Here is a 13,249-nt window from a genome sequence, read left to right as displayed (position 1 = left end):
TTTACATTAAATGTATAAATATATAGATATTACATTACAGGGCGTGGGGCCTGAATTTTTAAAAACTGATTGGGAGAGTTGAATCATTATTGACATTCAGTGCATGGAAGTGTTTATTTAATGTGAGTTTTGTTTCTTATTTATTTATATTTTTTTTTTGTTTTTTTCTTTCTCTTTATGTGTTTAGTATGTTTTATTCTGATGTAAGTTGTTTTTTTTAAAAGAAATTTTTTTTTTGTTTTATTTTATATTTTTTTTTTCCGTTGAGAAAGGCTCCCGGACGTGGGGCCGAAACATTCGGAGTATCTGTGTATAATTAATTGTTTTGTATTTCACTGCTTTATAGAAAATTAAAACCCGTTTTTCTTGTTTAAAAATTTTTTTTTTTTTTGATTGGGAGAGGAGTATTTGCAAACAAAGAATAAGTCTAACTGTTTTAATAATATAATTATACTGTAAATTTTGAAAAACTAATTTCTTTGAAGTTCAAGCAACTTATGCTTCGAATAGACCCTGATGACATTGATGATGATGAAGATCCGTCTTTTGCTCAAACTCCAGTGAAAAAGGAACGCGGGGCCCCTCCTCCTGTGACACCAATTACACCTATGAAAACGGATCCAGCCACACCATTGAAAGCAGAACCTGCCGAGCAGGCTGATCAAAGCACAGCTGCCACGCCAGTGAAAGCAGGAGAAACGCCAATGAAAGCTAAAGTAAGTCGAACTTTTAAAGTATATTTAGTAACTGGGGGTTATATATTCGCTAACGTTTTGATTGTGTGTAAGAGTTGTTCTGTTATTGTTTTTTTTTACACTGTTTTTGGTTAAAAATGTTTTCTTTGGAAAATCATGTTTTGTGTTCTTTTTTTTTGGCTGTAGTCTTTGTTTTCAGTGGATTACCGATGCATATGAAGGGGATAAGAATCAAGAAAAAATTAAAGATTTAGTAAAAACTACAAATTAATAGATTTTTCTCTAGCATGCCCTAATAATGAGGATTACACACAAGAAGGAGGCCTCCCATCCCCTACCCCCATCTGCAGTGAAATATTTCGATATTTACTATTTCCCTTCCGGATTTCTTAAACTGTACTTGTATTTTGGCTCTGTTTGCTCTTTGTCTCTCCCCCCCCCTCTTGAAATAAGTCTATTTACGCTCCTTCCAATATTCATGACATCAGGGGGGGGTACATTTTGGGGTATAATAGTGATCAGAATAAGAAATTGTTTAGAAACCTTAGTTTTGATGTTGAAATTTTAGTATATGAATACAAAGCCATATCTATTGGAGGTATGGGGGGGGGGGGAGTTCTACCGGTTTTGAACCCCTTGACCTGAAATTTTTATTCGACTCATGAAAAAAAGTAACCAAAGTTAACATAAACAAATTTTTGATATGTGTTTTTTTTATTTTATTATATTTTTTTAAACCCATCAAGTAAATACTCCTTGACGAAAATCGACAATTAGAATCAAAGACTTTGGAGGCTCGACGCCCGTCCCCCTCCAAAATATTAAATTTTCTCGAATTTCTTGGCACTTCGTATTCAATTTATCAAATAACTTTTTTTTTTAGGATTATTGCCTGATTTGAACTCCGCCTTTAAATTCTAAAGAGTGTTACAATAATTTCCAGCCGTATTAGAAAAAGTTGTCATGGAAAATGTAAATTTTTTTACTGTTTCTTCTATAGAAAACAGCGAATGAAATATTTCTTATATCCAGTTATAATAACGTGGCTCTAAGAGTGGGGTTTGGGGGGTTCTACATGCTTCTCTCCCATCTGAGGATTCTTGAGTGGGGTAGGAACCTCACATTATTATGTCCGTGTATGTCCGTCATGAGTTTTATTTAATCACTCATAGTAGTTTCTGCTCGTTTTTGGTTATAATTGTTAAATGACAATTTTTGATCACTTAAGGTTTTGTCGGAGACGTGAAATGTCAAATCATAAGTTCAAACAAAGTCATTGAGTTTCTGTTCAATTAATCTTGATCATTTCCCGCAGTGAGACAGGAGTGTAATTGACAGAAGGGTCACTACTTTGAAATGTTTTTAGGAATATTGCCCTTCATCTTGGGGATTGCTTTTGTATTTGCTGATTACGGCTTTTTCTTTATTTAGGAAGTTCTCCTGTGGATTTATTTTTTCCTTTCACTTGTATAGAATAAATAGATTTTGTTTGGTCAACATAGAATAATGGGATTCTTTCATTTGTGGATTAATTTAGCCTGTTTGGGAGTGTCAGTTGCAGCAGAGAGAAAAAAATGTTTCTTTTGTATTTCATTAGTTTGTGAAAATTAATACTTTTGACGAAATGCAATTTTAAAATCTAAAGTGTCGTTAGCCTCTGATCCCGATCTCCATCTGTTGTTAAATTAGGATTAATTAAGAAAACTTTTTCCACAAAATAAATTTTTCAGAAAAAACTAAAGAACTCCATTAAACCAAAAATGAACAAAAATAGAATCAAGCAATCTACCAAGCATACGACTACCACAAATCAGTATCAATAAATGAACAAAACCAAAAACAAACAGAAATTGAAATAAAATAAAACAGACTCAAACTCAAAACGAACAGATATTAATTTGAGTAGGGTTCAAAACCCCCATGTTCTTAAAAAGAAAGAATAGAATACGAATGAAAAAATTCATATGAATTTACTGAAAAAAATGGCCATTTTCAGCTTGATACACACGTGGTGATATTCATTACTTAAAATATTCATCAATTTTGTTTTCTTAAAGTTATAAAAATTAAATCACTTAAAATAATTTTTTTTCAGTAAAGTACATATTATATTCTGGCTTTATTTTGTGGAAAAAGTTTTTTTTAATTAATTTCTGTTCGTTTTATGTTGACATAGTCTTTTTCAGAGAAAAAGACTGAGCCTCTTTTAAAGTTAAACAGCCATCCCTTCCACAAAAACCTTAAATACTCATTGTGCATAACTTACAACCCTTGCCCCGAAATCTCTGGGGTTTGTTTCAACCCCTAAAGCCTTGATGTATTATGTTTAGACTATTTTGAATAAAATGGCTATCTCAAAATTTCTGTTAGATGTATTTCGGGACAATACGACTTGTGTGTGTGGGGGGAGGGGGTAGCTGCCCTACGATCATTTTGACTCTTGAAAAGAGCACTAGAGCGTCTGTTTACCCATCCAATGACCCCCCTCCGAAGTTTGTATGACCACACTTTCTATAAAAACCTTATATGCCCCCAGGGCATAACTTACAACCCTTGCCCTGAGGGCTGGGGGGTTTGTTATCCTCAAAGGCATAATTTCCATACCTTTCAAATACGTTGAACAAAATGGCTATCTCAAAATTTTGATTGGAAGTGTTTGGGGAAATGATGTGCGTGGGGGGGGCATTTGCCCTCTGATCACTTTCGACTAATAAAAAAGGCATTATTCCTTTAACTGTCCAATCAAATGAGCCATTTTTCAAGCTTAAACGACAAAAATTTCAATAAAAACCTTACAGGCCAGGACGAAGCTTACAGCCCTTGTCCTGAGGGCTATGGGGGGGGGATTCTCCCTCCGATTACTTTCGACTATTAAAAAAGGCAAAAACCCTCTCAATTTCCAATTGAACGAGCCCTTTTGAAGTTTTTACGACAACGCTTTCTATAAAAAACCTTTTATGCCCCCAGGGCATAACTTACAACCCTTGCCCTGACGGCTGTAGGGGGGGGGGGGAGGTTGTCATACTTAAAGACATAGTTTCCGGACCCTTCAACTACGTTCAACAATATGGCTGGTTGATCGGAAGTGTTTGAGGAAATGATGGGCATGGGAGGAGACATTCGCCCTCCGATCACTTTTGACTATTAATAAGGTCACTAGCCCTCTCAATTCCCAAGTGAATGGACCCTTCTTGAAGTTTCTACGACAACGCCTTCTATAAAAAACTTTATATGCCCCCAGGGCATAACTTACAACCTTTGCCCTGGGGATTGTAGGGGGTTTGTCATCTTCAAAGACATAATTTCTGGACCTTTCAACTACGTTGAACAAAATGTGTATCTCAAATTTTTGATTGAATGTGTTTGGGGAAATGGTGGGCGTGACAGGGGGTTTAGTTGCCCTCTATCACTTTGCTATCAAAAAGGACACTAGAAATTGACCTTTCGAGTCCTAGCGGGGTCTAAGAACTAAAAAAAAGAAAAAAGAAATGATTTGAACGTTTCGGGGCGAAAAATAAACCCTTTCAATTTCTATTCGAATGAGCCCCTTTTGAAGTTTCTACGACAACCATTTCTATAAAACCTTATATGCCCCAAGGGCATAACTTATAACTCTTGCCTTAAGGGGTGTGGGGGGTTTATCATCCTCAAAAACATAATTTCCAGAACTTTCAACTACTTTCAACCAAATGGCTATCTCAATTTTAATTGGATGTGTTTGGAGAAACGGTGGGTGTGAGAGGGGGGTCAGTTTCTCTCCAATCACTTTTGACTATTAGAAAGGGCACTAGCCTTTATAATTTTCAATCAAATGAGCCCTTTTTGAAGTTTCTACGACGACGCTTTCTATAAAAACCTTATATATCCCCAGAGCATAACTTACAACCCTTGCCCTGAGGGTTCTGAGGGGGCTATCATCCTCAAATACCTAATTTCCAGAACTTTCAACTATATTCAACAAAATAGATATCTCAAAATTTTGATTGGACGTGTTTAGAGAAACGGTGAGCGTGAGAGGGGGGTTAGTTGCCCTTAAATCACTTTCAAATATTAAAAAGAGCACTAGCCCTGTCAATTTACAATCGAATGAGCACTTTTTGAAGTGTCTACGGCAACGCTTTTTGTGAAAACCATATATGCCCCCAGGGCACAACTTACAACCCTTGCCCTGAGGGATTTGGGGGAAGTGTCCTCCTCAAAGACAAAATTTCCTGATCTTTCAATTACGTTAAACAAAATGGCTGTCTCAAAATTTTGATTGGTTGTGTCTGGGGAAATGGTGGGCGTGGAAGGGGTGTTAGTTACCTTCCAGTAACTTGCGGCTATTAAAAAGGGCGAAGTTTCTATGACAACTCCTTGATACAAAGTGCCCTGGTCTAAAACAAACCAAAAATACATTGTGCCAACATCGTTCTTTTCTTACCGCTGCCTATGATTACATAAAATAAAATGGTACCTGAAACAACCTGTATTCACAGCTTCATTAATTTTATGTTTATCTGAAAGATCGTTTTGAAGGAAATATAGAGGGGGGGGGGGGAGGGCACGAGGATATTTGAGCCTTAATCCATCAAAATATTTTGAATTTGATAATTCTCTTGACAAGGTTTCATATAAATCGTTTGTTTTTTGTTCTGTTCTTGAAATGGCACCCTTACAAAATATGAGACTCCTCCTCCTCTCCAAATGCCTGGCTAACGTCTGAGATTATCAATTCTTTGCTAAAACCAGCCTTCATAAGCTTCCCCCTCCTCCACTGCAAATAGTCTCTGGGATTTTGATCATCTAGACCGTATCAAATTAAAATTCTTTTAAATATAAAGGGAAGTTTCGAGCTATTACAGTTTGAGGCTGCTGGTTTGAGCTGAAAACTATAATGGCAAATATTGTGGTAATTCTAATTTCAACCTGTGGTAACTTTGATAGTAAATATTGTGTTTGAGTAAGGTTAAATTATAATGGTAAGTATTGCCGTAATTTTAGTTTTATTATGTGGCAACAAATTCTTATATATTGTGCTTTTAACAAGGTTAAATGGTTGCCAAAATAATTGCCAAATTCGTGTGATAAGCGGGCCTTTTTCATTATGATTGGTTCCATACTTCCGTGTTATTAAGTGTGCTTTAATTCTATTTTTTTTTTGTTATTGTTGTGGCGTATTTTCGCAGGCCGATCATGCTGATTCTGAAGCTTATGTCAGAAATATTTTTATATATTTATATATATATATTTATGTATATATATATATATATATATATATATATATATATATATATATATATATATATATATATATATATATATATATATATATATCTTTAAAGCAAGTTCGGTTAATTCACAGGTATTAGACTTTGAATTATAGTTCCAATCAATTTGTCGTTTCGTATTGTATGACGCAGAAACTTCTTGTCAGGGAAACGTATCATCTCTATGGCAATGTTTTTTCCTACTAATGGATGCTCTGTTTGTTGTTGAGCCATTTGCAAACTTCATACTTTGACATTTTATTGCTTTTTCCTTTTTTAAAATGTTATAAAAGTAACGCGTGGAGTTAGTTCAAAATATAAAGGAAAGTTATATTGGATCTGATCTTTTGAATTAATTACGTAAAAACTTGCACAGCCAATTATGCCTTACAATATAAGAAAAAATTGGGACTTCAGTTTTTAATGAAAAAGATCCGCAAATACAGTTAAAGGAGTTAGCTTCTGGCGGAAGTTAAATTGAAAAAAGGGAACATGGTTAAATACCAGCAAAAAAGGAGATAAAATCATTTGGGACCAAACTGTTTAAGAAATTTTAGCTTTTCTTTGAAGCTGTAACATTTGATGAATTAGTTTTTCTTATTTATTTTCCCTGGTAAAAATGGCAACAATTCTGAAAATGTAATGCTGCCCTAAAAATTCATTATTTTTGAAGAACCAAAAGGAAAATGTTGAAAATCGCGATTTTGAGGAACTAATATGCCTAAAATGACTCCAGAGGACAGAAGAGATGTCCTTGGTATAAAGCAAATTTTATTTGTGTAAAGTTTTGAAGGGAAGTCTTAATGGGTCGGAAGGATCCTCCCCAATCTTGATATTCCTGATATGGCCTAAAATCCAGCTGAGATAATAGGAATTGTGTTTTCAAAACCTAGAGCCAAAGAATAAAAAAAAGTTTTATAATTTTAATAAGGATTGTCCAGAAATTCAGTAATTTATTACATTTGTAATTTGTAATGTAATTTATTACATTTTTAATCTAATTCTTTTTTTTTATGCTCCCCCTCAAAATAAATTCATGTGTAAGTGCCTTTATCACCTTTAGCCTAACAGACTTCAATCTTCGTCCTTGTACATTATACCCCCACTCAACGAGACGGGTCTAAAGGACCATCACTAATTAATAAAAGACCCTGATGCTGCTTGAAATCCAGCTGAAATCATAGGAATTCCAACCTAAAGTAGCAAGTGCATATATATTGATCTGTTCGTTTTATATTTATTCCTTCGGGATTTAAAGTTTTTTTCCCCTCTTAACGCTGAAGACGCCTAGTTTTATGCAGGCGAAATATTCGGGTGATTGTTTCATTTTCTTTTCCCTCTTACTCCCCCTAGACCCGTTGTTTTCTCTAGATTTATTTCTTGAGGTACAAAGGACAAAAGTACAAACGTGAAGTAAAAAGGACAGTGAAAATGGATACTATTTTTTTAATTTGTTTGGTGAAAACTTGCACAAACATATATGTCTTTAAAAAACAAGGAAAAATAGGGACTATAATCGGCAATCAAAACACCTCCATATGTGGTTTAGTTTTTTTTTATTGTTTTAAAAAATAGAGTTGTGAGAAAGAGTCAAACTTTAGCCTAAAGAACGAGGCGTGGAGGAGTGGACAGCCCGTTTCATATACGGAATACGGATAGTGTGATGGAGGACCTTTTATCAACTGCTTTTCCAACCATCTTCTTTTTCAGCCATATCTAATATAAATTTGAAGGTCTAGGGGGGGGGGCAGCCCCCCCCCCTAGACCTTGAATGACTTTGAATGAAAAACTTTGATTGAAACTTTGATTTGAATGAAAACAAATGACTTTGATTGAAAGACTTTGAATGAAAAACAAGGAAAAATAGGGACTATAATTGGCAATCAAAACACCTCCATATGTGGTTTAGTTTTTTTTATTGTTTTAAAAAATAGAGTTGTGAGAAAGAGTCAAACTTTAGCCTAAAGAACGAGGCGTGGAGGAGTGGACAGCCCGTTTCATATACGGAATAAATTCTGTTCGTTTTAAGTTTTAACGTTGCTCCTTACTTTCAGTAAAAAAAAACAACTTGTTTTTTTAAATTTAATTTCTGAACGTTTTTAAATTAATGCATGTTTTGATTTTGCCTCACCGTACATGAATAATTAAAACAAAATTTGCATATTAATTTTACTTTTTTTTGGTTAAATGGCTTTCTCAAAAGTTGTTTAATTTTATTTATGAACGTTTTTATTAACAATAAATATACGTAACTTACGAATTAACTTACGCAACGAACTTCTATATTCGTATATTTTTATTACGTATATTAGGGGGGTTCGCCCCTTAGTCAATACCTCTTTCTTACGCTAAATTTCAATTTTTTTTCCAATTCTTTAAAAATAACCCCTTAATCACAAAGACAGTTAATTAGAACAAATAGCTCTTATGAAGCTACTAAAAAAAAAAAATTAGCGTAAAGAGCGAGGTATTGACTAGGAGATGAACCCGATCATATACATAATAGTTTCTGTTCGTTTTAAATTTTGATGTTTGAAAAGTTTTCAGTTGAAAACTTGTTTTTTCTTATTTAATTTCTGACCGTTTTTTTTAAATAATGCTGGGAAATCCGGCGCCCCCTTCATAGCAATGTCCCTTCTTCCATGGATAGATCCTCCAACGTAACTCCTGATCCACCCCCCCCCCCCACTACAAGAAAAATTCTCCCCTGAAAACGTCTGTATACTTCCCAATAACCAATACTATATATAAACATTGGGCAAAGTTCATAACTTACAGCCCTTCCCCCGGGGACTTGGGGGGATTCAGTCATCCTCAAAGACATAGTTATTATAATTTTCGACCATGCTGAACAAAATGGCTATCTCAAAATTTTTATCGGGTGACCTTGGGGAAAAAATGAGAGTGGGAGGGGCCTAGTTGCCCTCCATTGTTTTGGTTCACCTAAAAAGGGCACTAGAACTTTTAATTTCCGTTTGACTGAGCCCCCCCGCGATATTCTAGGACCACTGGGTCGTTACGATCACCCCTGAAAAAAAAACAAAAAAAAAACACACATCCATGATCTTTCTTGGATTGAACCATCCAAGATTGAAACCTCTACTGCAGGGCTTTCTAATACGCTGTCTCTGGTGTTGTGATTTTCATTAGGATTCTATGACTTTTAGGGTGTCTTTCGCCCTTTTTTCGAAGATAAGGCAATTTTTCTCAGGTTAGTAACTTCTGATAGGTAAGACTGAACTTGATGAAACTTATATATTTGAAATCAGCATAAAAATTTGATTCTTTTGATGCATCTATTGGTATCAAAATTTCTTTTTTTAGAGTTTCGGTTACTATCGAGCAGGGTCATTCCTTACTTACAGTTCGTTACCATGAACTGTTTGATACTTCTTATCAGGAAAAACATGCTTTTTCCCTGACAATGCTTTTCCCAACTAATGGATGTCCTGTTTGTTATTGAACCTTTTGTAAACGACATGTCTTGACTAGTTCGACTGATGGACCTTTTAGCGTTTGTTTCTCCTTTTTCTTGAGAAAATAAGGGGATGTTGATATTGTAGAATTTGTTGTGCTTAAGGTACATATGGACGTTGTTTATATCACAATCAAGTGTCTTCAGTAGGGGGCAGTGAGTAAAGAACGATGTTGTCTCTATGTGTTCGTTTTTTTTTTTCTGACGGCTTTGTTAAGAAGGGATAGTTGTAGATATATAGGAATGTGGTCCTGCAATTGGAAATTGGAAGTTCTAGTGCCAGTTTTAAAAGTTAAAAGTGACTGGGAAAAGTGTTCTTTGATATAACGGAAAAAAGTCTGTCAGTGAAAGAGTTTTGATTTGTAGTAAGGCATGCTTTATTATTTTTACTATTTACTTATTATTATATTTTTGAATTATGCTATATTTTGGTTCAAAATTTAGCAATAAATAGACATACTGGAGATATTTCATTAGGCCCAATTTACAATAGTTTAATCTTGAAGGACCCAATCAATATTTTTACCCGGTATAACTTAAAAGAACCTATTTGCATATCTAATGAAAACCGAAATTGTAGACCAGCTCAAACGATTGCAAGGAAAAAGATCCTTGCTCAATCATCTTTGTAAATTAATTTTCATTGATTCCTGCCTGTTTTTTATTCAGTGTCTGTTCTGTCTTTGTAAAGTAAACTTCGAAAGTTTAGATTTTTTTTTTCTTTCTTTTTTGTTTAGCACTGAGGACGATTTGGTGGAGGTCCTTGTCAAAACATCTGCTTATATTTTGTCATCTTCATGATTCGCCACTGGTTTAAAAAATTCTCGTTTTTTCACCCTTTTGGATTTTATTTTTCATTTTATTACTTTCTCTCCTCTCTGAGTTTCATTTGATATATATATATATTATATATATATATATATATATATATATATATATATATATATATATATATATATATATATATATATATATATATATATATATATATATATATATATATATATATATATATATATATATATATATATATATATATATATATATATATATATATATATATATATATATATATATATATATATATATATATATATATATATATATATATATATATATATATATATATATATATATATATCCCCCGCTGAGCAAAAATCCTGGCTATGTAATCTTATTCTGAATCAAGCGCCTGTTTGATTTTTTTTTTTTTTTTAATTTGAATTTGAATTTTCCCGTTGTTCACGATTATGAGAATAATAACAAATAAAAGGCTAAAAATCACGAGACAAAACGAGATTAATTGGCAGCCCTGGGCTAACCTATATATAACTGAACTTTGATTGCAGGTATCTTTAAACGACAGCTCATGCATAACAAAAATACCGAAGATCACAATATCACTCGGCTCAAAATCAACTCGTATTGAAAGTGAGAAAGAGACAAGACGTGAGTCGGATCGAAGCCGAGAAAGAGACAGACATCATAAATCAAAAAGACATGATAGAAATGATAAAAAAGAAAAAAGTGAATATTCAGAACGAAGTGAACGAAAACATAAGAAGAAGAAAAAGAAGAAGAAATATGTGAGTGATAGTGAAGGAAGTGATCGTGACAGTGACCCAGATTTTATGGGTTGAATTGCTTTAATGGCTATTCTCTGTTAGAAAAACAGAATAGTCCACGGAAAGACTATACATTTTCTTTTGTTTTTCGTTCTTTTTTAGTTTATTGAAATTGATTCTATATTTTTAAATGCAAAGCATTATTTTATACGGGCTTTGTAGTGTTGTGTATAACTTGTATATAGTTTTTTCTTTCTTTTTTTTACCAATGTTGTTTCCTTGTTTGGTACTGCAGATTTTAATTGGTCAATACGGCCGTATACAAGTCATTTATATGGAATTCGTAAATAAATTTCAAATTTGAACTATGTGGTTATTGTCCCATTGTTGTTTAGTGGCTCAGAATACCTAATTTAAGGAGTTGTCGAAAATATAGCTCAGAATCTGCTTGGTGGGATACTCTTGGGAGTCAAAAGAGCGGGGGGTCTTTACTAGGATTAGTAGCTTCTTTAGCATAAAGTTGTAAAATCCAAAAAATGATTTTTAGACCTTTGCTCATTTGGAGGCATTTTTCTCAATATCTTCGTGAAAGAGGGGGGGGGGGCTTCGGAACGTTCTCAGGAATGGAAATCCCATCCCTTTGTGTAGGTTTAAACTTTAGTAGTATTCAATATATGTTTAGGTGCTTTTAGGTTTTAATCAGTAGATTAAGCTTGATTATTTAATAAGTTGCCTACAGTATGAAAAAAAAGAAGTAAAGATGAGAAGAGATATAAGGAGTAATTCAGTGTGTTAGGAAAAAAGGTCTGTATTCACAGCAGGTGCGTGGGTGTGTGAACGAAAATGTGTTTTATTTGAGGTGTGAGAGCGAAGCACTGAAGGATTTAAGAGGCATATTTGGGTGTGAGAAGTTGCTGACTAAAATGAAATAGGATGAAAAATCGTTGAAAAACATGACTGTGAATTGATGTTATTGTACTATAAGGTTGTTAGGTTTCAAAGGTTAATTTTAGGTTAATAAGTTAGTAGGCCTTCTGAATTATAAGTTCTATAATCAAAGGGTTTTACTTCCAGTCTTAAGAGTCTCATTTTTGAGAGCCTTCATCCAGCCATTTTGTGGTGAAGAAGTGTAAGTATTAGTCGTGGCATTCGGATGAAAGGTGGTCCGAATGCTTTCATTTTTTCAATGGCCTAAAATAATTTAGGCCTAGAGCTGTTACCGCTCACGAAGTACACAAGATTTGTTTTGCCTCTTCTTGGTTTTTTAGGAGGGGATGCTGAAGACTACATGAGCTGTGAAAGATGTTATTTTTTGAAGTATCAAATTGCTGGCAAGTAGGATTTTGAAAGATACCGCTTTTAATCATTTTTCGTCGGGGCGTTGTCGACCCTTTAGACTTTGGCGACCCTGGAGTCTTCTCGCTAAGCTCGTAAGTTTATTTGGTGGCATCCTTGTTTGTTCTCGAGAAGTCAGGTATTTCATCGGGAGCACACCCCCCTCCCCAAATTCCCTTCGTAAGTCCTAAGCAGCAGTATATTCCCCACCGGAATTATTTAATCAGTGTAACTAGCTCTCAGCAGGAATGGTTGGAGTGCCACTACCCCACAGTTAGTTACTATAGAAATTACTACAGACCGGTGGGGTGTAAAAGTAATCGGAAAGTTTTATGAAGAAAGGTTAGCTATGTAACTTTTTGTCTACAGATGAAACTGTGGCTTAGCTATATGCATTTTGACATGTTAAACCCCTGCACTTTTTACTATGCAATGACTTTTGGAAAATATACACCATAACTGCCCCCCCCCCCATCCCAGAAAAAAAGAATTTTACATTGCCTCTTATACAAAACAATGAATAATGCCACACCATTGTCTAAAACAAGATTATGATTTCTGAGGATCCAACTAAGGACTTATACTTTTCCTTAGACTAAATAAATCTAGTTATAAAATAATAAATTTAATAATAATAATAAGCTCAAATTATCATTATAACTCAACATGCCCTGAAAGTTTCAATTTAATACCCTTAGTATTCTTGAGATACTGAAGAAACGCCTTTTTGACAACCTGATATGTACATGGTGTTATTTTTTTATTCCGTTTAATATCCTAACAACATGCCCTAAAAGTTACAATGTTCTTGGGGTATTACACATATGCCTTTTTGACAGTCTGTATACACAAAATATTTTTTGATTATATTTTACATCCCTATTAACATTCCCTGAAACTTTCAACTTTATACCCCATTCCGTTCCTGAG

At 34.1% G+C, this 13,249-nt stretch overlaps 1 protein-coding gene across 1 annotated transcript in view; it reads left to right on the top strand.

Moving 5' to 3' along the window:
* Window positions 1-11,335, top strand: part of LOC148954114 (nipped-B-like protein) — a 131,164-nt gene extending 119,829 nt beyond the window's left edge. Inside the window, exons 26-27 of the mRNA XM_089085924.1 lie at window positions 486-716; window positions 10,769-11,335. Coding sequence (XP_088942050.1) covers window positions 486-716; window positions 10,769-11,059 — 522 coding nt within the window. The 3' untranslated portion in view covers window positions 11,060-11,335. The remainder of the gene's footprint in view (window positions 1-485; window positions 717-10,768) is intronic.
* The last annotated feature ends 1,914 nt before the right edge of the window (window positions 11,336-13,249 follow it).

This window comes from Artemia sp. Qi Xiang Cuo, chromosome 3 (assembly GCF_049724085.1).
Source record: "Artemia sp. Qi Xiang Cuo chromosome 3, ASM4972408v1, whole genome shotgun sequence".
NCBI classification, from domain to species: domain Eukaryota; kingdom Metazoa; phylum Arthropoda; class Branchiopoda; order Anostraca; family Artemiidae; genus Artemia; species Artemia sp. Qi Xiang Cuo.
This window is presented reverse-complemented; position numbering and strand designations above follow the sequence as displayed.